Source organism: Hyaena hyaena, unplaced genomic scaffold (assembly GCF_003009895.1).
Source record: "Hyaena hyaena isolate Hyena2069 unplaced genomic scaffold, ASM300989v1 scaffold_166, whole genome shotgun sequence".
In the NCBI taxonomy this organism is placed as follows: domain Eukaryota; kingdom Metazoa; phylum Chordata; class Mammalia; order Carnivora; family Hyaenidae; genus Hyaena; species Hyaena hyaena.
In genome coordinates, this window is record NW_024080799.1 from 678,547 (window position 1) to 704,533 (window position 25,987).

Here is a 25,987-nt window from a genome sequence, read left to right on the forward strand (position 1 = left end):
TCAATAAAAATGCAAATTTTTAAAACCATTAAAATGTACTTAAGAGTAACAAACTGTAGCACACACTTCTTAGGTTTAAAAGTGTTCACTCGAGTTTTTTTCTTTTTCTTTCTTTTTTTTTTAAAGGAAACCAGTCTTTGAAGTTTTTTTTTGTTGACTATAGCTATTTTTCATGTCTCTTCTTCTTTCTCTCTGGTTCATTCAAGTCCATGTTCGGAGTATCGACTGGAATGCTTATTCCTGGGATCTAAAGTAATGCAAACAGGGAAAAATAAGGTCAGTAAAAGCACTAAGGATAAATCTCATTCTCATCTTCTTCCCCACTGACAATTTCAAATTTAAAAGGACGTAGGGGTAGAGGGAGAAAGGAAGTTAGTAAAGGTTTTTCATACAAAGTATACGTATTTCACACACAAATAGTGGTTCAAAATTCAGAGGCAGACAGTCTCAATGGATGGGAAGCTGTCAGTGACACTGTCACTGTCATTTGGAAAGTGTGGTTTAACTTTTAACACTTCCAGTTTATCCCAGCAAGGCCCCTGTGACAGTCAGCATGAGGCCTTCGGTGTGTGCGGGCAGAACAAGGTTAAGAACCAATACCTTAGGATGAAACATACTTAATCTTCAGAAGTACAGATTTCAAAACCAATAAAAGTGAAAAGGGACCAGGTGGGAGATCTCAGAAAATTCTGGCTCTGATACTGAGGACCTTTTCCAAAGAATCCCCAATGTCTGGGATCCCACAGCTTAGGGAAATCAGTCAGAAAACAGAATTTGCTATGCAAATATCTGGCCCCTACACTACTTACAAGATCCCCTCTATACTTTGTTTTTTAATGTTTATTTTTGAGAGAGAGAGAGAGAGAGGAGAGGCAGAAAGAGAAGAAAAGAGAGAATCCCAAGCCGGTTCCACACTCAGCGTGGAGCCCTACGCAGGGCTCGATGCTACCACCCACCGCCGTTGAGTTCAGAACAAGTCAGTATCAAGAGTCAGAGGCTCAACCAATTGAGCCACCCAGGCTCCCTGATTCTCTACTCTTGAACAGAAATAACTTACAAGCATAACCCCGTCTTTCACACAATATGTACTGTATCCCATCACAACACGGACAGTGTAAATTTCGTCTTACCTGCGGTTCCACCAGTGACATTCGGATTTTCTGATGCTGAAGATTCGATGAGTCTAACATGATTTTCACTTTAACTTTATCAAAAATATGGAACACTGTATCCTCTATTTTAAGTGAAGGGATCTAAACAAAACACATTTCACTGTTTTTTAAACTGCTTTCCTACACTTGAGGTTTGTTCTAGTTCTTTACCTTTCACATTAATTTACAAGTTTACAGTTAAAACTTACTTCCATATTTAATAAGGATCTAGGTGTTCTACATAACCCAAACCACAAGTCTAGTAGCTTCACATATACATGGTCTATGTATGTGCACACTACCCCTTTCAGTAAGATGGTCCCAATATATATATTCATTCATGCCAGGATTCTCACCCTATTCATTAGCAAATTGTTGGTCTATCAGAGGAAAAGGTACTGTGGGAAGAGTTCGTGGTTTTGTAGTTCCATTAAGGTTAGGGAAGTGTGTCAGGTAAGAGACACTGGAAAGGTTTAGAAAACTCCACTAAGCTATGAGCAGCCATTTTTTCCTTTAATGCATCTGTCCACCTAGTACAAAGCATAATTCAAGTTCTCCTTGGAGGAGGAAAGTACATAATGTCAAACAAATCAAGGACAATCCTTGTATGTGAGAAGATAGACTGAAGTGGGAAATTATGAACAAAATAAGCTTAGTTGGTACAAGTAAATTCTGTAGTGTACAAAAAATATTATCCTTTCTAGGTACCATCAAAGAAAAAGTGCCCCCCCCCCCCAGAAACAAAAAACAAAAACATTAGAAATACTGTACCTCATCATCATAAATAAGCTTTGGCTTTGGTTTGTCCTTTTCTTCAAAAAACACTGTACCTTCTAAACCATACTTTGGAATTAACACCACAATAGCATTCTTCCTTACAAAGAGAATATAGGCTTCTTCACTTACTATTCCTTTGCTTTTGAAGAACAACTGTAAAGTAACATGTAACTTTATTAAGGACTGTCTTAAAATACTTTTTTGAAATTAACAAAAAGCATTCTGAAATTAAATTAAAGGGGAACAAAACTTCATCTCCCTTAATATTACTGACAGAGGGCAAATACCTGAGTATGAAAAGCCACTGATGCACGTTGGGCATACTGAGCCATTTTGTGCCGGAAATTAAGATTTTTACATAAATCTGCCAGCTTGTGTTTGTCTGTCAACTCTGGATAAGTACAGTCAGCCCCAATAGCCACAGCCAACAACCGATGGACAATGATATCTGCGTATCTAGACACATGAAGGAGAAAGAAAAATCACACTATGTTAGCATTAAAGTATCTTTTCACCATTCAAAACCAACTATTCTCTATCTCCAGTAATTTTGGAAGAAAAAAGTACCTTCTGATGGGTGATGTAAAATGTGTGTAGATCGGGGACGCTAAGCCATAGTGGTGAAAATCATTATCCATTCCAGAGCAGAAGTACACAGCCTGCATCATACAGCGAGTAGCTAATATCCTTAAGAGAGTGTTCAAGTACGGGAAGGTAGGAGAATCAGCCCGGTCCAAAGAGTCAGCCAAGGACTTGGCTGTATCAGTTTTAATTTCTAAATTCTAAGAGCAATGAAGGGGAAAGAGCATCATATTAAACATTTTAAAATCAGTACCATCATGTCTTCACAACACAAATCAAACTGAATATGGTGGTTCCGACCAGATGGCAAGTATTTACATCTTTTGTCCTTAACCTAAGAGAACTATAAATAATTATAAAGAATAATGATTATGTTGTGTAATATCAAAGCTGAAACTTTTCTGGATGCATTTAAAGGTACTTAAGTATGAACCTCCTGAAGAAGTTTCAAAGGGGTAGCAGTAGTGCGACTTCTCAAAGTGCAATCTGTGCTTTCCTATTCTTTGTTGCAATAGGGAAAAAAAAAATCAAAGCAGATCTGGACACTTTTCAGCACGTCTGGATTTCCGCTGCAGATACTTATTTTCCTTCCATTCAAAGTAGAAGTAAAGGCCAGAAGCAAAATAAAACTGTATTGGTCACTATAGCTCAATCTGCTGATATACCAAAGTAAAGTAATTGCTTTGTTCTCCTTTGGGAGAGGAGGCAAAAATACTTCAATCCTCCTTCCTCTACCCAGATCTTAGAAGGAATAAGACAGTAAGAGAAAATGCCCCAATTTACAATGTAAGCCTCAGAGCAGAGGAGAAGCTGTTTCTGTTCTGATGACAGGGGCAGAAGGCCCAATATAAAGATTTGACAAATCAGAAATCAACACCACTCCAGTAGAACAATTCCCTGCGACCCAATACTACTTCCAGCTCTCTTTTGGGCAGGAAAAAATTGGACTTGAATAAGTGATCCAAAGAAAAGCAATGTAAACCATAGCCTACGTGATCCAAAGAAAAGCAATGTAAACCATAGCCCCCCAAAGGTAAGGGTAATTATGCCTAAATCAAAGTTCACTAACCAAAGCTATGCGGTGGAGGATACGGTACCCTTTCTAGATATTTCCATTTCCCTAATGTAGGCAATAAATGGACTTATTTCTTAGGGACATGGTATAAAGAGGGTTTAACTGAGTTGAAGATAAGAGGAAAAAAAATTATTTCTATGTCTCTAAAGTTAGGCAGTTCAGACAGAGGAGGCATGAAATAACACAGGCATAAAGAACATGTATGAAGAGATATGAAAGAGCTAAGATATTGCACATAACTTCACGTGGAACTTCTGTCTATAGCATAGGCTGCTCTTTAGGGACATTAAAGGATTTTATTAAGCAAATGATTTCAATGTGGGAAGAGAGGACTATACCCAAGTTAGGTAATTTTTTTTTTAATCAAAAATACTACTGGCATATTTTTATATCAAAAAACAACAAAACTTTCATGTAGATGCAAATATAGACAATTTAGTATAATGGATAGATTGCAACACAAATAAGGATGATTTTGCAAACTATGTGACCTTACCTTGGATTTAGCTGCCTTAACAAGAATTTCATAATTTGATGGAGGAGGAGCAGGATGTTTTCGAAGCAGGGCATGTTCTGAAAATTCTTCGTGAATTTTTTTTGCAACAGAGATATTGGCAAGTAACATAAATTCTTCCACCATGGAATTTGTTTCTCTGCCAATGGAAAAATCATTAAATAAGGATATCACATTTATTCCCAGGTTACCTTCTCTATCAGTGAGACAACAGGAGTACTTCCTATGTAAACATTCGTAGGGTGTGCAAATGCTTATTTTTAATAACTTATGACTCTTTCATTTCTCAGCTGTTAACAATCTCTTACTATGCATCTACTACATGAGTAAATCTCATGTGAGACACTTTAAAATTACATTTAAAAAAATAAAAGCTTTATCTCTCTGACCCTCCCCTGCTCTGGCTCTCTCTCTCTCTCTGAAATGAATTTAAAAAATAAATAAATAAAACCTCTACAGGGAACCTGGATGGCTCAGTCCGTGAAGTATCTGACCCTTGATTTTGGCTCAGGTCATGATATGACGGGTCGGGAGACTAAGCCCTGCACTCGGCTTGCACTGATAGCGTGGAGCCTACTTAGGATTCTCTCTCTCAAAAATAAATAAACTTTAAAATGAATAAATAAATAAAGCTAACTCTAGCAATATATAAAATCTAAACTGTATTGAACATTTTCGCCTTCTTTTACTAAGTCTAAAGAGACTGTTATTTAACTATAAATGCATTTAAAAAGTTTACCAAGAAGAACTAAAAGCTATTTAGATCAGATAAATTTGGGCTTAAAAAATTAAAATTTTCACCAATAAACCACCAAAATGAAGAAATTATATTTAGATTAACCACTCTGGAATTTATCACAGGCCAGACATTATACTATATAGATATATGGATATAGATAGGTATCTCTATACGCGCATACATATTAGTCCTGTTTCACAGATGAGAAAACTGAGAATGTGTAGTATTTTCTTGCTCAAAGTCAGAGTTAGTAGTAACAAGACCCAAGCCCACAAAATCTGACTTCAAAACTCTTCACCAATTTTATATTGCTCTTCATTCTATATAGTTGATCCGTGTCTATTTACAACTTAGGTTAGTAATTGATCTGTGTTCTGTTGACACTGTGTTTTCTTTCTCCCAAGCCACTAAACCTGCATTATGTTAATCCTTCATTCGTGTTTCCATTTTTAACATCCCAGAACTTCTTGACCAGATTCCTAAAGTATATTAATTTTTTAAATAGTAGGAAGGCCTCTAATCTAAACTACAATCCCTTAGAAATGTGATTTTTCTTCTTCTTGGTAAGAAGAAATGGGTGATGCTCTACTTTGACAAAGTTAGATTCAACATTTTCCTCAAAAAATCTCTTAGTAAGAGGCTCACTGTCCATACTAACATTAGTTATATATGCACAATAGTTTACCCAAAAGTATTTTTTAACTGTAGCTCTAATTTTATAAAGCACATACTGGTCCTAAGAAACTTGAGTACATGTTCATTTTTAATCCTTGTTCATTTACTAGAAAAGTGTAAATACACATTTAATGTCAGAATTACCTGATATGAAGCAAGGAAAAGAGGCCTAATTCTGATTTAACTAAAAATAGCCTAGTTTCCTAAATCTTTACCAAATCAATACAACAGTAACAATATCATCTGAGTACTCTTTAACACCCTGTGAGGTAGGTACCATTCAATCCCATTTTGCCAAGAAACAGAGGTACAGAAATATCAAATAACATGTCTGGAGCTACTGGAGGAAGTAAGATCCAAACCTAGGTAGTCTGGCTTCAAAGCACATGATCTTGACCACTATTCTCTTCTATATTAATATATGCTGAAATTACTAGGGCAATCTTTTACTTACCACAACGATTACTAGTCAAGTTCTATTACACCACACATCAAGACCAATTCAAATTGCTAATTTTTTCTGGGGGCGCCTGGGTGGCTCAGTCGGTTAAGCAGCTGACTTCAGCTCAGGTCATGATCTCATGGTTTGTGGGATCGATCCCCACGTCGGGTTCTGTGCTGACAGCTAGCTCAGATCCTGGAGCCTGTTTCAGATTCTGTATCTCCCTCTCTCGCTGACCCTCCCCCTGCTCACGCTGTCTCTTTCTCTCAGAAATAAACACATTAAAAAAATTAAAAAACAAAAAATAACAAAAAAAAAGAATTTTTTTTCTGTTATAATACTTCTCAGTTTTACATAAGAGACTAAAAAGCAAAAATCATACTTACTTTTCTTTACATATCATAAGTCAAAAAAACTACAGAAATCATAGCCCTACTAGAAACAGGTATTTTGGGTATACATAGGTTTTGTTTATTATTATATATACTAGATATAACATCTAAAACAAAAATCTTATCTACTGCCCATTAAAAGTTACATACCTAAGTTCCTTGGTCTGCAGATCTATAGGGTCATGAGTTTCACTGTCCATGTGGAATCGAACTTCTGGAGAAGAGAGTGTCAAAGCCCTAATTAAAAATTAAAGAGGTGAATTAGTCAAGATCTAAAATGTAGTTAAAAAGAGGACAATAGCGGGGCACCTGGGTGGATCAGTCAGTTAACCGTCTGACTCTTGATTTCAGCTCAGGCCATGATCTCACGGTTGTGGGATTGAGCCACATGTTAGGCTCTGCACTGACAGCACAAAGCCTGTTCATGAACATGCTCTCTCACTCTCTCAAAATAAATACTTTTAAAAACTTAAAAAAAAAAAAAGAGGACAATAGGAAGACAACAAAATATTAGTCCTTGTGCTTCTGAGAATCTAAATATGTTCTGTACCCAAACTACGGGCTTTTACTGAGCTAAATGGGTCTATAAGCACTTTTATAAGTAAAGAAGGGGTTTTATTAATACCGAAAACAATGGATTGGGGTACAAGATGACAAAGAGAGGCAAGAGGGAGGCTGCCATGCATAGAGGAGTACAGCACAAGACCCACAGTTCCAAAGTACCTCCACATTCACTCAGCCAACATAGAGGGGACTGATAAACTACTACCGTAATATACTACACGCACTGACAGCTACTGATCTGGAATGCTACGTGTCAGACAACACCCTATGCTAAGTGCTTTCTGTGCATGGTTCACTTAATGAGTTGGCAAGTTCTCCTGTGAAAAGTAAATTCCAACAAGGCACATCTTATGTTTCTTCATACCTCGATGCTATTTTCATCAGCTCCAAACTAACTTAAAGAATTTTAATGAAGCTGGTAACCCTAAACAAACAGGGTGAAGGGAGAAACGTAAAGGAAAAAAAAGATGAGATGGTGCAAGCTAATTCTTCACCTTTCCCCTCAATTCTTCAGCTTTATTAGAAGAATGACCAAAGCAATACTAAAGAGAGAATCTTGACAAATACTCCTTTCTTGCCAAGCAGTCTTTACAAGATTCTACGCTACAGTTTAGTCTGTGTTTAATACTACACCTGGCCTAAAAAGCAATTCTTTTTAAGACTGAGAAGATTCAATGATCTGTTCTTACCAGATGACGGTCTAGTTACAAAATTAAGTACAGCCTATTTCTGATCTTAAAAGGTATCTTTCCCATCCTAATGAAGAGAAGCTATGTTACAAATGCAAATTTCTCTTACTTTAAAATCACCAAAATGAGTATGGTTTCAATTTGCATTTTATTCATTTTGCTTTTAAAACAAACTTTTTCTTATTTTCACATTTATTACTCATTTTTGAGAGACAGAGAGAAACAGAGCACAAGCAGGGGAAGGGTAGAGAGAGAGGGAGACACAGAATCTGAAGCAGGATCCAGGCTCTGAGCTGTCAGCACAGAGCCTGATGCGGGGCCTGAACCTACAAACTGTGAGATATGACCTGAGCTGAAGTCAGACACTTAACTGACTGAGCCACCCAAGTGCCCCTAAAACAAACTTTCTAAAAGTTATCTTTACACAGACTTTCTTCTGATGTCTGGCATGCTGTAAACCTTCAATGAACAAACACCTGCTGGAAATGTGTTGTGTCCTTTTTTAGTTTCTTTGGGTTTTACTGTATCCAAATTACCCTTACACAGTTTTAAATTTTCTATTTAGCATCATATGACATATTCCCAGAGAACTCACCTAGGAGAAGAGATAGGGACGGCTCAGTGTAACTACCTAAAGAAAAACAGTGTCCAAACGAACTTTCTGTAAGTATTTCAATATTCTCTATTCACAATCTCCATGATGGGAGACACTAGCCATAAGAGACTCGCGAAACGTGGCTAGTGTGACTCAGGAACTAATTTTTAATTTTCGTTAATTTTAATTTAAATAGGTACTTCTTGTGACAACAGCACAGAACCAGTTTTTGCTCCCCAACAAAAGCACTTTTAGCAGCTACCTGACCCTACCCTGGATGGGCACTGGGCATGGGGACCCACAGACCAAATCTGGAGGCTAGCTGTACCTGCTTTACTCTGAGAGTTAATGATGTCTTTTTTTTGATGTTTATTTTTGAGAGAAAGAGAGAGACATAGAGTGTGAGCAGGCGAGGGGCAAAGAGAGGGAAACTGAATCTGAAGCAGGCTCTAGGCTCTGAGCTGTCAGCACAGAGCCTGACGCAGGGCTCAAACTCACAAACCGTGAGATCATGACCTAAGCCGAAGTCAGATGCTTAACCGACTGAGGCACCCAAGTGCCCCAAGGATGTCTTTTAAATATCAGACTTCTTTTACCTACTTTATTTCAACAAGTTTGGGTACTTGGACTCTCCTTATCTTACACTGCTACAGTTAGACAAATCCAATGATATAATAGCTAAGAGACACGTATCTGCCACTAGCTATCAGATCTTTGGGAAGACTGCTTCTATATAACTTTTAATCATTAAAAAAAAAAACCCTAAATGAAGATACTTAAGAAATATTTTTGAAATGTACCCTTTTTCGATTCTTCTTCTTTTCAAAATTTTTGCTAGTTTATTTAGTCCACGGAGACTAGTGGTAATATCATCATTCATGGCTGTGGAATCAATTCTCATCTGAGCCTCAGCATACGTAAGAGAAGCCTAAAAAAGAAACCATATGTTACCATAACTTTTATAAAAACCAGTTCACTGTATTTTCATACTTGCACTATATACTTATAGCTAGATTCTTAGCTATAATATTTATACTCCACACCTATGACCACTGGCTCATTAATTTGTATCTGATGCAATACACAACATATCAGGTTAGAACAAATGGTAGTATTCATTGGTAAATAAATTGCTTAAACTTTAATTACTTTCATAGTTCAGTTAATGTCTAAATACCTCGGTAATGCTTAAAAAAATAAAAAGGGAAGTTATATTATTCTCAATGACTGTAAAGTGAAATCCTTTCCAGATGATCATTGCTTCCTTACTCAATGGCAAATAATTAAGAAACTATAAGAGTCTAGACATGTTTTATAGAAAATCTATGAAATACCCCATATTAAGTATCTAAAAATAAGATAAATCATAGGAAAAAAAGTTTTCAAGTAAGTTCTAATTATAATCTGAATACACAAATAGTGCTTCTGTTCCTATTTCACATCTCATAGAAAAGTACCATTTTTTAATTTATTTAAAAATAAAAGTAAAAATAAAAGTACTTCACAAGTAAATATCAGAAATAGCATCAGAGAGTTAGATGATACTGGCCAGGTTAGATTCTGGGGAGAGCCAACTTACCTACTAGGAATTAAGAATTAGCCTTCTAAAAATGTTTTCTGTTGTACATTCACTAAATTTTTTTTTCATATAATTTTGTTCCACTGACCAAGTCTGGGAGAAAAATAAACTGATCCTTTTAAAAAATACAAACTGACAACACATGACTAGCTGTCAGTCCAACATTGCTTTCTTTTCCAACCACTACTTCATCCAAACCTGCTGAAGGCAATTAGTCGGTGGCAAACCTCAGGGGAAGGTTCAGGGCAAAGTGAGAACAAAAGGGGATCTGGGGAGATTTCCGATAAAGAGAAGGATGAGTTAAGTTAACCTGGCTCCCTTGTGTCTGACCTGTAATCTCAGGCCAGTTCTGCTGAAATCCAACCATAATTCCTAACATCATTTCTATGAAAAAATGTGCATAATAAAAAGGCAGGGTACATGCCAGCTTTGAAAATATTGATAGGTTATAAGTTGGAACCATTTCAAATGGCAGTGTTCCTGAGATGGGGCAAAAAGTCATCTATTTAGTCTTCTCAAGTATCCAGGCTTTGTAAGTTTCTGCACACAAGATAAGTGTAGCAAGAATCACACAGAGAACTGGAAAAAAACTAGACTTTGCTGCAGCACTGGGGGGGAAAAAACTGACTTTTTCAAAACCACCGAGAATACTGTGAAAATACCACAGATTTTAAACATTTAATATCAACCATAAAACTAACCTTTGAATTAATGGCACTTTTGGTAAACCTCACTTTTAAGATTTCAGCATTGTGATTCATTTCCCAAATACATGAAAATGCCAACCTAAGGGGAAAGTAGACAGTGTTGATTAACGGGAATCAAAGTACTAAGAACTGTGTTCATATGAAGAAACATGCATAAATACCTGTCAACGTTACATCTTAAGGAACACAGGTTAGAGCTAAGCAGCTCTGGAACCATGTCAATCCTCTGGAACAGAAAAGAAAAGAGTGGCACTATTTAGCTATAGCCACACATTAATTTGAGGCTTCATTCTCAAACAGCATTAATTTAACAAGAGGAGAAAAAAGGTTTTGTGCATAAAACTGAGAAAACATGAAATAAGTCTGTCTCTAGGAAAAGTATTTCCACATAACTGTCATAAATGGGAAGCAATGAAAGGAAATTGGACTTCATGTCAGTGGATGTAAGTAGAGTCCTCTCCACAGCTTCCGAGCTGTCCTCCGAGCTTGCAATCTTTGCTCTGTATGGTAAGTTTGTCCTAGGTAACAGATACGAGCCTTAACAGCTCTAAGACTGGACCTTTCTCCAACGCCTAACTCAAACTACATGGCATTTTAGAATTTACTGAAAAAGACAGCCGCAAAATTTTTATGGAAAAAAACCACATGGAAGAACCTTGACAATGAATTCATAATAGACTAAGCTTAATTTTCCTTTCTATCTTCACAATTTTTCTCTGTAGGTTATGGAAGATTACTTTAAAAAGAAGAACTGGCAAATTATGACAAAACAGACCCATGACTTAACTTTAAAAGCAACAGAAAATACATTAGTTACCCACAGCCAAGAAGTTCAATGTTACGTAACAACTTATATTAACTAAATCTACTTGTTACTTGGGCCACTCAATAACAAAACACATGCAATGTCTTCACTGATTTAAGGTCACCTTCTTCTATGTATGCCTTCTAGCTAATTCACATATTATTCCAGACTGTTAAGTATTCAAAAATGCCCATGGTTTTTACAGACTAACAATGCACAACTCACATAATAGTTATTCATCATATTTCACTAAATACTGAGGCTGGATACACCCTTCTCAGGAATCACCGCAGATGATTTACTATTAAAAATAAAAACGGTGCCTGGGTGACTCAGTCGGTTAAGCGTCTGACTTCGGCTCAGGTCAAGATCTTGCAGCTTGTGAGCTCAAGCTCCACACTGGGTGCTCTGCTGTCAGCACAGAGCCTACTTCAGATCCTGTCTCCCGTGTCTTTGCCCCTCCCACACTCACTCACTTCCTCTCTCAAAAATATACATTAAAAAAATAAAACAGATGAAAAAGTTACAAACATATGTCAAAATTCCATTTTAAATTTAACTCCTTTACCTTTTCACAAAGATATACCGTTGTTCCCCTTCTGGCTGACTCTTGATCCAAAGCATTTCCTGGTCTAATAAAATGGCTAACATCTGCAATATGGACACCAACCTTAAAAAGATAAAGAGGATGTCTACATGTTTAATTGGGTCAATGCACTAATGGAGTTCAAATGAAAAGAAATAGAGCAAAACTGAAAAAGGGCAATCACATTTACCACTTCAATTTTTGATACATGCCCATTAGTCACTGAAGCTATTAACTGACTAGGCATGAATACTTCACAAAGTCTATAATGAGTCAAAAGAAAATGAACTCAAAAGCAAATTCTGTATTTGGAAAAACACATCACTGCAACAAGAATACCTCCAAATTTCCATTGTCAAGTTCTCTACAATGTAGAGCATCGTCTATATCGGTACATCCCGGTGGGTCCACACTACAAACACACAGATGTCTCAGGTCTTCTCGGTTTTTCATGTCCTAGAAGATGCCACATTATTAAGAAATAAAAAAACTATTTTGATGCTACAAACAGCTCTTATCAAATCAACAATCTCTGTATATAATTTAAAAGAAACTTTGTTAATAATAATCACACATTCTGATCCATGATATACTGTTTCTTCACCTCTGACCAATCTGACATAAGCTAGTGCTGGTTTCCCAGAAAAACGTTATCTGAGTAAAACAAATGATTTCCGTAATACCTAAGAGTTTTGTATCTAACTAAATGCAAGGGAGTAGGGGATTGTGGTTTCTATGTATTTAAAAACACAGAAATCAAATTAGTCCAGGCACAGCAATTGATAAAGTCACTACATTCTTTTCAACTTACCTTTTCAGTAATGCTCCAGGGCATCTTTGGTAGAAAGCTGAGCACAGCCTGTGAAAAAGGCTGATGGGGAACGTCATGCTCGAGCAACAGAACTTCTGTTTCAGTCTCTTTATCTCCAGCTTCACCTAAGTTTTTTACAAAGTGTCCCTAAGGCCAAAAAGTATTATTAAAAAGGTGAATTTGACAGCTTTTTGTTTGGTCATGTATGTTTCATTATTACATTACATTCGTCAACATTTCTATATCACCTTAGAATTTCTGTATGTTCCCAATGCTTTTTGACTTTTTTTAATGTTTATTTTTGAGAGAGAAAGAGAGAGCGTGCATGTGCCTGTGAATGGGGGAAGGGCAGATGGGGGAGGCAGAGGATCTGAAGTGGGCTCTGTGCTGACAGCAGAGAGCCCGATGCAGAGCTCAAACTCATGAACCATGAGATCATGACCTGAGCTGAAGTCGGATGCTTAACCGACTGGGCCACCCAGGCATCCCCCCAATGCTTCTTAAAAATGAGTCTACAAATCTCAAATGATTTATGCTGGAGACTTCCTGAGGGTCCAGCTTTTTTACAGCAAAGTGTCTCTTTATTTCCTCTGATCTTTAAAGTTTAAAATGTACTTCAAATACAGTAGCTTCACATGGAATATAATGAAACATTCCTATACTCATATTCCTATGAATTTTATTACAAAAGCAGATTCTACTTTCACTAAAAGAAGCAATTTTATAACTAATTCTTAATATTCTAAGATAAAATAAATCATTCAAGCTTACGTTTGGATATCTGGAATTTCTGGGCCAACCATCAATAGCAACAATAATCCTCCGTCCTTCTAATGTAGAAGCCTGTCTGGTTTCTATTCGAATTCTAGGGATTCTCTTATCAGCAGGAGTAAACAGATGTCTTCTTGACTAAAAACAATTAGGACAGAAGATTTAATATACAGACACATAAATCTGAGGATGGGGGTATGGGGAGGGCTCTAAGTTCTAGTTAATTGGTATCATTTTTAATTACATTAACATGCATTTTACTCACCTCTTTAATATCAGACTTGGAAAGCATGCCACAATATGGTCTCCAATTTCTTTTTATTATTCCTACAACTCTTCCTGTAGGCTTTAACATTTTGTCGTTTACGGCAGTCTTTAGCTGAGATTTAAAAATAAAATTTTCCAAGTTATTTTTCCTCCAAGTATAAGGAGACAATTTCTCTTCAAAAGCAGAATATGAATATTGATACTAATACTTTCAGGCAGTAAATTATGACATAGAGCTACAGAATCTTGATGCCTCAAAATTCTAAGTGAGAACATGCCAAACCAAACCATGGAAATGGTTCCATAATAATAAAGCACTATAATAAAGTCAAAAAAATAGAAATATAATGAATAAATATGTCAGAACTCAACTCTTCAGTTTATATATATGTATATACACACATGCATATATATATGTGTGTGTGTGTATATATATATATATACCCAGCATGCAGCCCAATGTGGGGCTTGAACTCATAACCCTGAGATCAAGACCTGAGCTGAGATCAAGAGTCAGACGCTTAACCACCTGAATCACCCAGGCGCCTCTTAACTCTTCAGTTTTAATATGAGGATTTACAAACACGCACACACACGCACGCACGCACACATGCACGCACGTCTGAGAATTAACAGGATTTTGGTAGTAGTTTGCACTAAAGAGCTATGTGGCATCTGTTAATTCATTACAAGGAAATATATCTTTAAAGGTTTTTCCTTATCGAAAATAAAACCCCCCAAAAAGAATATTTATTAGAAATAGCTGAAGGATTTTATGGTATTTCAACTTCAAAAGTCTCCTTGGTGTGGACTCTGCAAGGATGTTTCAGGAAAACTCTAGAACAGTGAACATAATTCATATAAAAAGAACTATTAACATGTGAACTCCAACTATTCTATAACTATGTTATTCTTGTAATTCTAAAATACAGAAATAAATGGGTCATATCGGGTAGACTTTAGATCATGAGAAATGACTGAAAGCATTCTCTTCATAGTATATATGGTTAACAGAGAAGGAATTAAACAGACCCCTTATGTGTGGGCCCAAAAGTACATCTATTATGTTGATGGCATTTTAATATTACAAAAAAGCAATTCAGAAAATTTCAAATTTATATTTACTCAAACCTCACTAATTCTGACAGATCATGTAACCAAAAGGCAAAATTCAAGTTTCATGAACAAGTTAAAGCCTTCTTGCACTTAAGCCCGTTTATTTGAGCAAACTAAGATATTAATTGAAAAGAAGACTTTAAATCCTTAAGAGGGAAAATAACCAACTATGTGTATGTGTATGAAATATATTCAACTCACAGAAGTCTAATCTCATTCAGTAAATCTGGAAGCAGTGAAACTTGTTTCATTTTCACCAAAGCTAAAACATTAGTGGATTATACAAAGCTACACACACAAAAGGTAAACCTGCTCGTTTCATACAATGTGCTCTCTCTCCTCTTCTTTTTCCAGATCATCTTCATTCTGCCCTTCATCGTGTAAAACCACAGAAGATGGAGCCACCCACTGATTCTTCGGAAGAAGCTCTACAGCCACAATATCTTCATGAACAGCTCGGTTTAAATGTTTCAGTCCCTGTAAGATTATCTATGTAAAACAGCAAATGACACATTAAAAATGATATTTTTAATGACAATATAAGAATGGGAAGGTTACCTAACAGAAGGAAAAGATATATCCTGGGTGTTTCTATGTTATCTCCTGTTCTCCTTTATATTTTTTCCTCTCCCATAGTGTCCCTTCACTTTACCCTCTCCATTTCTCAATATCAAGTTGAGAAAACATGTCCGAAAGTAGGGGTTGTGTTCATGGCTCCGTCATAAATAACTCTTAGGTTTGTACCAAAACACCTTGGGAAAATTTCTTAATCTAAATCTCAGGGTCCGGACAAGTAGAATGAAAAAAGAGTACCCGCTTTCATAGGCACAATTGAAGATTAAATGAAATGCAGTATTCAAAGCATTTAGAAGAGTACCTGGCAAACAGCACCCAAAAATGATTACTCTTTGTTTTAAAGTGTGTGAAGCCCTCAGGAGCAATTCTGTGTTATGTAAATAGCACTTCACATAACTAGCCATAATTCAGAAAACAGATGCATCCTACTTTTTGATTAAATTTTCATTTTCTTAAAAGTGGGTAAAATAAAACGTTCTTTTCTTCAATAAGAAGTTTTCTAAAACAGTGATTCATTCTATTATCTATGATCTCTCATACAGCTGCCTTTTAAGCTGATACACTTTGAAGGGTAAATTTAAATTCTCAAACAAAATTTTAAACACTTATGAAAGAAATCACAAACCAAAATTATCTTACTGTATATGGAATTTATGTACACAACACTTGCCTCTTTATTTTCTTCATCATCTCCGTGAACCCATACTGTAGCTTCTAAGTAATTTTCCCTGCTGGCTCTAAATGTTCCCTGAAGGTATGTACCAGATTTTATGCCTTGTTGTAGCTTACTTAAAGGAAGATGCTCTGAAAATATTATTCTTCCACTTTCTATTTCAGCCTGTGAAATAAACAAACCAAAAGATGCAGTTAATGTGTAAACCTTCTGCACACTCCATATACAACTATTACTGTCACTATCAGGTATTGTTTTTTTAAAGACCATCCACATTATGGAATATACAGCTCTCTGATTTGGAAAGAATATAGTACAGTAAAATAACAGAATTCTCTTTTATTTTTAGGGCAACTCACACAAATATTTCAATTTCATTACATTTAAACGTTTAGCTGTGTATGTCACTAATAAATTCTGTGTTTCCCCTCCTCCCAGAATGAAGGAGTGTAGTTAGCAGGTCAGGTGAGAGGGTAGGTAAGGAAAGGATTTTTGAAGCCTCAATCCCATGAATAGAGTGTGTTTACAAAAACAGAACAAGAAAAGTTGTTTCTGTTTTGGACATATTAAATAGTTAAGAAAGTAAGACAGAAGCAGGACGGGGAGTGCTTTAGGTGTGCCACAACACCTGTCGGGATTCTTAGAGACTCCAACATCCAAAACCAGCACCTTGGCTCCTTTAATTGTCGTTTTCATTTCCCACAATTTTCTAACTTCCAATGAGACTACTTCATTCCTTCTCCTTTCTTCCTTAACTCTCCCATTTCCCTGTCATCTTCCTGCCTCCCTCAGATGAGTGACCTCAATCTCCATACTGAGAATCAAAAGCAATCACTAGAGACCTACTTCCTCCTCCAACCACTGCATCTGCCCACCTACCTGCATCGATACCAAAACCTCCGCCTTCTCTCTGTGACAATGAATAGAATGATTCTGTTCTTTCCGATGGGTGCTACTATCTCCTCTGCTCCATTCAAGAACGCGGTCTTGTGATGATCTCTTTATCTGGGGTCAAACTTCCCCCCCACACACACACACCTCCTCCCCTACAACATTCAGACCATCATATAAACTTGGAATAACCTATTAAAATAAATACAGTTAATTAATTTCAGGTTCCCTGTCTTGATCCTCTGTTCCGTCGCACACCACTATGCCACCCAATCATTATTTATAATTGCTGAGTATCTCCTTCTTCACCCACACTCTCTCAGGAATCCGTTAGAATCAAGTTTCACTGTCAGTCAACAAAAGCCATTACTGTTGAGGTCGCTAATAATACACTGTCTCCGCTACTTCAGTGCTCCATTCTCAGTCCAAGATTTCTTTAAATGACCTTTCTTTCCCTGAGACCCTTTTGCATTAAAATCATCATTCCTTGGATTTCTGGTTCACTTGCTGGTAGCTCCTATTTAGGATCCTCGCTGCCCATTCTCCCGCTTCCTGATCACTAAACGTTGGGATTGTTCCAAGACTTCGTTACAGGCTCTTCTCTTCATCTGCATTTATTCTCGTATCATTTCCTCCCACCTAGAACAACAACAAATCCTCTTCACTCTCTTGCTCTCCAACAACCACCTCATTTCTTTCCACCCTATGGCAGCACTGGAAGTGTTATAAGACTGTAATTTTTCTTTTCCCATTTTTTTTCACCTATTCTAGTTAGACTTCTGCCTCCTTACCATCAAAACTACCCTGATAGTACCTCCCACTCCTCCAATGTCATAATGCTAAATTCAATCATCAGTTCCCATGAATATGACTCAGCCACATTTGACAGCATGATCACCCCCTCCTCCTTGAAATGTTTTGTGTACTTGGCTTCCAAAGATTTCACACTTACCTTTTATTTCTCTTATATCAGATATGCTAGTTCCCTTCACGTTTCTGGCTTCTACTGGAGTGCCCAAGGGCTCTAGGACCTCTTCTCTTTTCTATCTATATTCATTTCCTCGGATCAGGCCTAGGCAAACTAAGGTGCATGCACCAAGTCCAACCTGCTATTTGATTTTGGCAAATTAAGTTTTACTGGAACACATCCCTGCTCATTCATTTAGCTATTACTGACAGTTGCTTTCACGCTATAATAGCAGAACTGAATACTTGTGAGAGAGATCATATAGCCTGCAAAGCTAAAAAAAAAAAAAAAAAAAAAATGTACAATCTGATCCTTTACCAAAGAAGTTTGCCAGAGAAAATATTTGCAGATTATGTATCTGATAATGAGCTTGTATCCAGAATATAAAAAGAATCTTTATAACTCAATAATGAAAAGACATCCAACTAAACATCAAGCAAAGTATTTGAACAGACACGTACACACACATATAAATTATACATATATTATACATAGTATATATGTGGTCAGTAAGCTCATGAAAAATTGCTAAGCATGTTATTAAGGAAATGTAAATCAAATCAAAACCAAATGAGGTATCACTTGATACTCATTAAAATGGCTATAGGAAAAAGATAGACAGTAAAATGTACAGGGTAGAGTGAGGAAAAATTGGAATTCTCACACACTGCTGGGGGGAAGGTAAACTGCAGCATACACTGGGAAACAGTCTGGCACATCGTCACAAGTTAAACACAAAATTACCATAGGATGAAGCAAGTCCACTTGCATGTACCTAATTATGTATGAAAGAGAAACAAAAGCAGTCAAAAAAGACCACGTTACATTATTCCATTTATATGAAACGGACAGTTTACGGAGATGGAAAGATCAGTAGTTGCCTGGGGCTGAAGCAAAGGTATTTCAGGGACAGACTGAGATCAAATGGTAATGGCTATGGATTTATTTTGGAAGGGAAGAAAATGTTCTAAAATTAGATTGTGGTGATGGCTGCACAATCATGTAACTGTACTAAAAAAAAGTACATTTTAAACAGATGGGTTGTATGGTATGGAACTTATACTTCAACAAGGCTGTTCAAAAAAAAAAGTCGAGTACACCAATCTCAACCTCACATATTCTCATTTGGTCTTATGGCTTTATACACCACCTATATGTTGAAGAGATCCACATTCATCTCTCTAGTATATCTACATTTCTAATCCTAAACTCCCTCAAGAGCTACAGATTTGCATATCCAACCGCTCATACCATAAAGCCACTGACAGCTCTTACAGTTACCTCACTTAAATGTCTGAAATCATATCTCTGATTTTCCATTCCATCCTGCTGGCTCCCTTCATCCTGTGTAAGTAAAACAATACTAGCCATATAGTTGCTCGGGTAAAACACCTAAGGTCATCCACATTCCTCACAGCCCCATCCAATCTACACCAAGTCCTAAAACTTCTATCTATAACATATACCCAATGTCTACTTCCCACCAACTAAACTGCTATAAACATGGTCCAATTTTCTGCCTTGTCTCCCACTGAGTCCTCTCACTAGAGGACCCTGCTTCTAATCTATTCTCTTAGAGCAGCCAGATGGATCTCCTTATTCTCCCACTCAACGTCTGTCCAGAACTCATGGACTAAAATCAAAGTTTTTCACCATGCTTCATCATATCTTACATGATCTGGTCCCCGCCTTACTTCTTACTTCATTTGTACCATTTTCTCCCTTGCTTACTCTATCCTAGGCACACTTTTCACTATTTTTTGATCTTGCCAACTTACCCTAACCTCAGGCCTTTGAACTTGCTAGCCTCCTTCTGTAAGAAGTGTTCTTCCCCTAGTTATTAACATGGTCAATGCGCTAACATAATTCAACTAACAGGTCCCTATTTTGAAGCAAATTTGTTTAGTTAACATCCTTTACATCTCTGCTTTGATACTACTTCTACCAGGAAGCAGTGACATCACAAATCTGCGTTAGGTACAAAATATATTCAGTTCTCCTATAATGCTTGTTTTGAAAACATGAATGGGTTCCGATGCAACTGATATATTAAAAATTACTGGGTGAACACAGAAAACCACAGCTAGCTGAACAAAGCTGCACAAGAAGCCACAAAACACACACTCACCTCTCCAACATGTTACCTCAGATTCCCATGTGTTTTATGAGCCATATCGTCTTCACCTACATAACTTTTTGTCCAAATTTAGATAACCCTGTTTCCAACACTTCATTAAGTTTTTGAGTGTGGCCCAACCACATTTTCCCGTTAGCTCTGCTGCTTTTACTACATAAGTTTGCATGACAAGGTGAACCTGAATATACATGTTGTATTATAACAGAGCTGGCTGGAATTTCACCCTATCCTACACTAACCCTACCCCAGTCCTCGATCAAACACTGTGTATTACCAATGTTAGATTACTTCTTCTTTCTTCTTCTAGTCCAGTGCTATCCAAAACAACTTTGTGATAACAGGAATATTCTTTTCGCGATCTCCAATATGGTAGTCATGGGACACATGTGGCCCTTGAGCACTTCTAAGGTGAGTAATGCAACTGAGAAACTGAATCTCTAATCTGAATTAAATTTAAACAGCCAGATGCAACTAGTGCTACCTATTAGAGCAGTCTCTAAATCTATATTCCAAAAAAATCATGCCCACCTTTTATTTTCTCACTTCCTTTTCGTTTTGTAAAGTAGTCATGATTGAAGATAAGCAGGGATGAAAAAAGACTGGATGTCTGTCTAATGTTCTATCACATAAAACCTGTTTCTATAATAACAACAGCTGCTATTTACATTTATCATAGCTATGTGCTATGCACTGATACAAGAATTTTATTAATACTACTATTATTTCATTTGATCCTTATAACCATGTTATGAAGTCATTGCTAAACCTACCTTATATATGAAGAAGTTAGTGCCCATGAGGTTCACTGATTCACTTAGCATGCCCTCTCATATCCACTATTGTAGGAATCCCTTTATTCCTCTTTCTGCCTCTAACTCTGCCCTTGATACAATGCATGATCTCACAAACTGGAATTAGAATGGTCTTTCCAATGAATAACATTTCTGATCATTCTCCCCCAATCTTCCCAGGCACCTCTCATATACTCTTAATTTCTTTTAGCCTGCCTTTATGAGGTAGGAAGCCCAGAACCCTATCTGCTATCTTTCTCTTCATAGCATTCCGTTAGAGTAAGATAGTTTAAAAATTACTGACCTACAGAATAAATTCTAGATCTTCATTAGATGGCCCCTACCCTTCCTGTTCTACCTCTTATGATTTCCTCCCTTCAGGACTAATGCTACAGCTTTATACTTTCTTCCTGTAGTGTACACTACTTCCTTATTTGTCAAATACTTACACCTTATTCACAAACCAGCTATGGAGTCCTTTATACATTCATCCAACAAGTGGTACCACCCTGTGGCAGGTCCTATTCAGGTTTCTAAGAGTAGATCAATGAGCAATGCTACTTTAGAAAGTGAAGTCTTTTAAGAATGGCATTTTAATAAGCCTATTACAGTCACTCTTGTTGTTTATAACCCAACTCCTATTCAATTCCAGCTTACCTACCAAGATTCCAATTTTTAAATTTGATTAACTATAAATCTAATATCCCAAAGTGGCCATTTTAATATTTTCACTTTTCAAAAACAAAATAATACAATTCAGACATACCCCTTCTTCAGACAAGCATGCAAGACGATCTATGAGTTCAGGGTTAGCAGTTAGGCTCTTTACATATTCTTCACCTGAAAAATAAGTTTTGTTGGTCTCAATAAAATCAGGTGATATTTTTTTATTAAAAAACATGAATAATCTTGTTTATGATATTATATCTGTCAATTTTTTTTTAACCTGCATCTGTTGATATGTCTAAGCAGAAGTATTAGGTCAAACATATGTGAGTTTTTATTGCTAAGCCAAGTCCAAAGGGTGATAGGGGAAATTAACAACCACTGGGCACCAAAACTTACTTGGCTGAGAAATGCTGAGAGATTTAAAAAGGCAAAATATCATATGAAATTATATAGGACATGAAAATACTAAATATCAAGTGAACATCTGACCAAGGGTCACTTCATAACTGCAAATGCCTATAAAAATTAACAGCTTCAGGGTGTCCAAGTGGCTCAGGTGGTTAAGGGTTGGACTCCTGATTTCGGCTCAGGTCGTGATCTCACGGTTCTTGGGTTCGAGCCCTGCACTGGACTCTGCACTGACAGTGCCAAGCCTATCTGGGATCTCCCTGTCTCTCCACCCTTTCTCCACTGACATGTTCTTTCTCTCTCTCTCTCAAAAACAAATGAATAAGCTAAAAAACAAATTAACAGCTTCTGCATTTAGACTTACAAGTGAAAGCTGGTATTCCTTCTTCTATGGCTTTTTCTTTGTTTTTCTTGTCATTTGTTATGAAGATGACTTGCAGGTGATTCTCTGCTGACATTTTCTTCAAATGTTCATTATACCATTTTGCTGCTACTCGAATGGCTCTATCATTTCTGTCATTAGCATTTTCTCCCTGTTCCTGTTCTACGTAAGTTTCTCTAAATACAAAGGAGAAAACAAAATAATTGAAAATCAACAGAAATAAGAACAAAATCTTAAGACACATATGCTTAATAAATGGTACATATTTTCCTCTTGAATGTATTCAGATTCATGCCTCAGAAAATAAGTAAGATCCCTAAAGTTTTCAAGACAATGGTTGCTTGAAAAATAAGAAAATCATGTTATTAATGAAAAATAAAAAGGCTAAAACAATTTGATTTCAAACAAAAAATATTCAAGATCAGAATTTATATTTTAGGTGGTGATCTGGAATAATAATATATTGCAAAAACTATAATAAAGCTTTGAAGGTTTGATAATAAGATTTTATTTGAAGTGTAGATTAACAGTAATTCTCAAAAGCAACAAATAGGATGATGATTTATAATCATATGATTCTACAGTCATTAAATACACAACACATATAAATTACCAATGGTAAGCACTCAATAAATGGAAGACGTTATCTGGAGAATCAAAGACCACATACAAATAATGACTGCATGTTCCTTCCTAGCCTATCGACTCTAAATTCCCAAATGTGTTAGCATTCTTACTTCCTAAATCTGTTTTTCAAAGCCAAATTTGAATAAAATAACAAAATTTGGTACAAAAACTTTTAGTACTTAAAAGTTAGACTCAATTTCAGAATCTTAGACTTATATTTATAATTTTTAGAACTGCTTCATTCCTCGCTATTAAATGCTTCTGCTAATGCTTTAAGCTTATCAGTCAGACACTGTCATTAATTTCTGAATTGGTTTTAGCTTGACTTGAGCAACAGAATCTTGGATGAGATTTGCCCAAGTGTCCTAAGAGTCTTACCACCAATTCTAGTACTGCTGAGCTCTCTGTTCATTGCACTTAGGCAGAAAAACTGCTAACCTCTGATGAAGAATCTGATAATAATGCTCCAAAAATACTTGGTCTTTCTGCACTGAAAACCAAGTAAAGTTTCTGAATTTCAAGAAGCTAGGAAAAGATGACTACAAATGCTTTACCAATGATTTTAACAAGAATAATATTTAAATTGGGGCTATAAAAAAACAGAGAGGGAGGCAAACCATAAGCGAATTTTAAATACAGAGTACAAATTGAGGGTTGCTGGAGGGGTTGGGGGGGTGGGTTAAATGGTTGATGGGCATTAAGAGGATACTTGGGGATGAGGACAGGGTGTCATCTGTAAGAGATGAATCACTGGGGTTTACTCCTGAAGGCAGGACTACGCTGTATGTTCACTAACTTGAATATTAATTAATTAAAAATAAAGAGAAAATTGAGAGATTAAATATTTTCCAATATGCATATTCCGATGAGATTTCATTACCAGAATTCTACTGTCTAATCCATTAAGGGTGATTTTGCTGCCCAGGAAACATTTGACAATGTCTGGAAACATTTTGGGTTGTTACAATTCTGTGGATGGAGGCGGACAGGGCGTCGCTACAGGCATGTAGTGAAGAGAAGCACAAGATATGCTAAATATCCTATGATGTATAAGACAACCCATTCACAATAGAGAATTATTCAATCCAAAGTGTCAACAGTGCTAAGGTTGAGAAGCCCTAATGTAATGAAAGTATACTATGACTTAACACAGATTATTTACGTAACAAAACAAATAACAATATACTGGGGGGAAGGGGGCAGAAATAGCAATATATTTTCACACCCTTATGTTGAAAGGGTGTGAATCTGAAATACAACAAAGAAGTTAATTTGTTAACCTTATCTTCTTCAATGTGATCAGTTACAAAGTATTAGTTTAACTTTTAAAGACCCATTAATAAATGTGCCTTATATTGTTAAACCTCTCCTTTGTAAACACTTACATTTTCTCAATCTATGTTGATTATCAAATGATGTGGTATTCTAGGAACCTAGGGAAATCTCATCTTCCAAGATTCTTATTGCTCAACTCATGCTAAAACCAATTCAAAATGAAAACATTTTGGAAACAAAATACGGACAGTAGCCTAGGCATCCAGAGACCTTGCTTCTAGGTTTGAGCTAATCAATAATTATGTCTGTACTCAGTGAGGTCCACTGAGCATTATGTCTGTACAGTTGTGTAACAACCAAATAACACTCCCATGAGTATTAAACTTACCACGTCTTCTGACAATGTCACGATTACTGCCAGAAAACACTTTCCCCAATTTAGCTAATTGTATAGTTTTCCGGTAATTAACGTAAAAATTTCCCCTACCTATGGTGCTCATTGGTGAACGTATAGAAATGCTTCTCCTGGTTATTAGTCACATCTCGGATTCGTTTATACACAGGAGCACTCCGATTTCTCACTTCTTGCAGAACTGTTTGCAGTACAATTACATTCCTGATGGCTGGGTCCTCAAGAACATCGATCTTAAAAGAATAAAAAAAAATATGTAAAGCCAAATTTTCCTGTCTTCACTAAGAAGTTGCTTCTGCCAAACCTAAAACTCTATTAATTTAAGAAAACACACACTAAATACACATTAACTAAGGAGCTATTTTGCTACAGAAAACCCTTCAGGTCTATTAGAGAATAATACACATAAGCAGACTAAATATAAAACTTCATAGAATTAAGTCCATTATTAAATAAATACGTTGGCCCACATGGCTTTCATTCGTAGGCACTTACAAGCTGCCTGGGAGTCGCAGGCTGGAGGCCACAGAAGCCCAGGTCCCCGGCCTCCAGACACTTAAAATCTAAGGTAGAAGAGACACCAGGAGTTAGAAAAATAACCTAAAATTCTTATGACTCCAAGAACTCAAAAAAAGAAAAAAAAACCCGCAAAAACCCATAATACAAAGAAAAGAACCTTGCTTAGCCTGGGGGACAGGAGGCAAGGGTCTGCCTCTCCCTAAGTACGTAATATTGTCCAAGACACGCCTCCTTGGGCCTTAATTTCCCTATTCTGTCACACCCCCTTCTCCTGGTGGTGCTGAAACGATCCCGGATCTCCCGCCCTCGGACGCACCTGATGCAACAGCACGTTGGTGTCAGGAAGCAAGTAGTGCGGCCGGGGGCACAGACTGCTCGCCGGATCCAGGGGCTGCGGCTCGAGGACCGGCCCCTCGTGGGCACCGCCGCAGGCCGCACAACCGGGCGCGCCGCAGCCGATGTCGTCCCGCAAGTAATGCTCGCGCACGATCTTCATCACGCCGCCCGCCCTCGTCTTTTTTAAGAAAGTCTTGGACTTGAGCATCTTGCTTGCTGCGCGGAATCCCTAACGCGCTCTTCCGGTGAAAAGTAACAAGCAAAAGCCCTGCCGCACGACTATACCTTACCCCGAAGTTCACCGCTTCCCGCTCCAGGGTGTTAGTAAATACCTCTCGCGGGAAATCGTCAAGGCTGACATTGGTTGGCTCTCTGAGAGCTGCGAGGATTGGGCAAAAACGAGAAGCTCGGCAGGATTGGCAGATCCTGGAGCCATTTCCATCCACCGATCTAGGCGGGACCCGCCTATGGACCACAGCTCCCAGCA

The 25,987-nt window shown here is 37.1% G+C and overlaps 1 protein-coding gene across 3 annotated transcripts; it reads right to left on the reverse strand.

Moving 5' to 3' along the window:
• Window positions 1–113: 113 nt before the first annotated feature.
• DIS3 (DIS3 homolog, exosome endoribonuclease and 3'-5' exoribonuclease) lies at window positions 114–25,791 on the reverse strand. 3 transcript variants are annotated; one of them, XM_039240086.1, is made up of 21 exons: window positions 25,481–25,791; window positions 24,721–24,878; window positions 22,314–22,507; window positions 21,639–21,712; window positions 16,084–16,251; window positions 15,162–15,326; window positions 13,720–13,833; window positions 13,455–13,592; window positions 12,684–12,830; window positions 12,212–12,328; window positions 11,855–11,956; window positions 10,643–10,707; window positions 10,476–10,560; window positions 8,996–9,123; window positions 6,498–6,584; window positions 4,082–4,238; window positions 2,496–2,710; window positions 2,216–2,384; window positions 1,923–2,081; window positions 1,131–1,253; window positions 114–247 (listed from the first exon to the last, which is right to left on the reverse strand). In XM_039240086.1, exons 1-21 carry the CDS (start codon window positions 25,706–25,708, stop codon window positions 164–166), a joined length of 2,877 nt encoding a protein of 958 aa, XP_039096017.1. In that variant the 5' UTR covers window positions 25,709–25,791; the 3' UTR covers window positions 114–163. The 3 variants fall into 3 exon arrangements, with proteins under 3 accessions (XP_039096017.1, XP_039096019.1, XP_039096018.1); XM_039240088.1 differs by lacking the exon at window positions 24,721–24,878 and adding an exon at window positions 25,141–25,208; XM_039240087.1 differs by lacking the exon at window positions 25,481–25,791 and adding an exon at window positions 25,141–25,202.
• Between the last annotated feature and the right edge of the window lie 196 nt (window positions 25,792–25,987).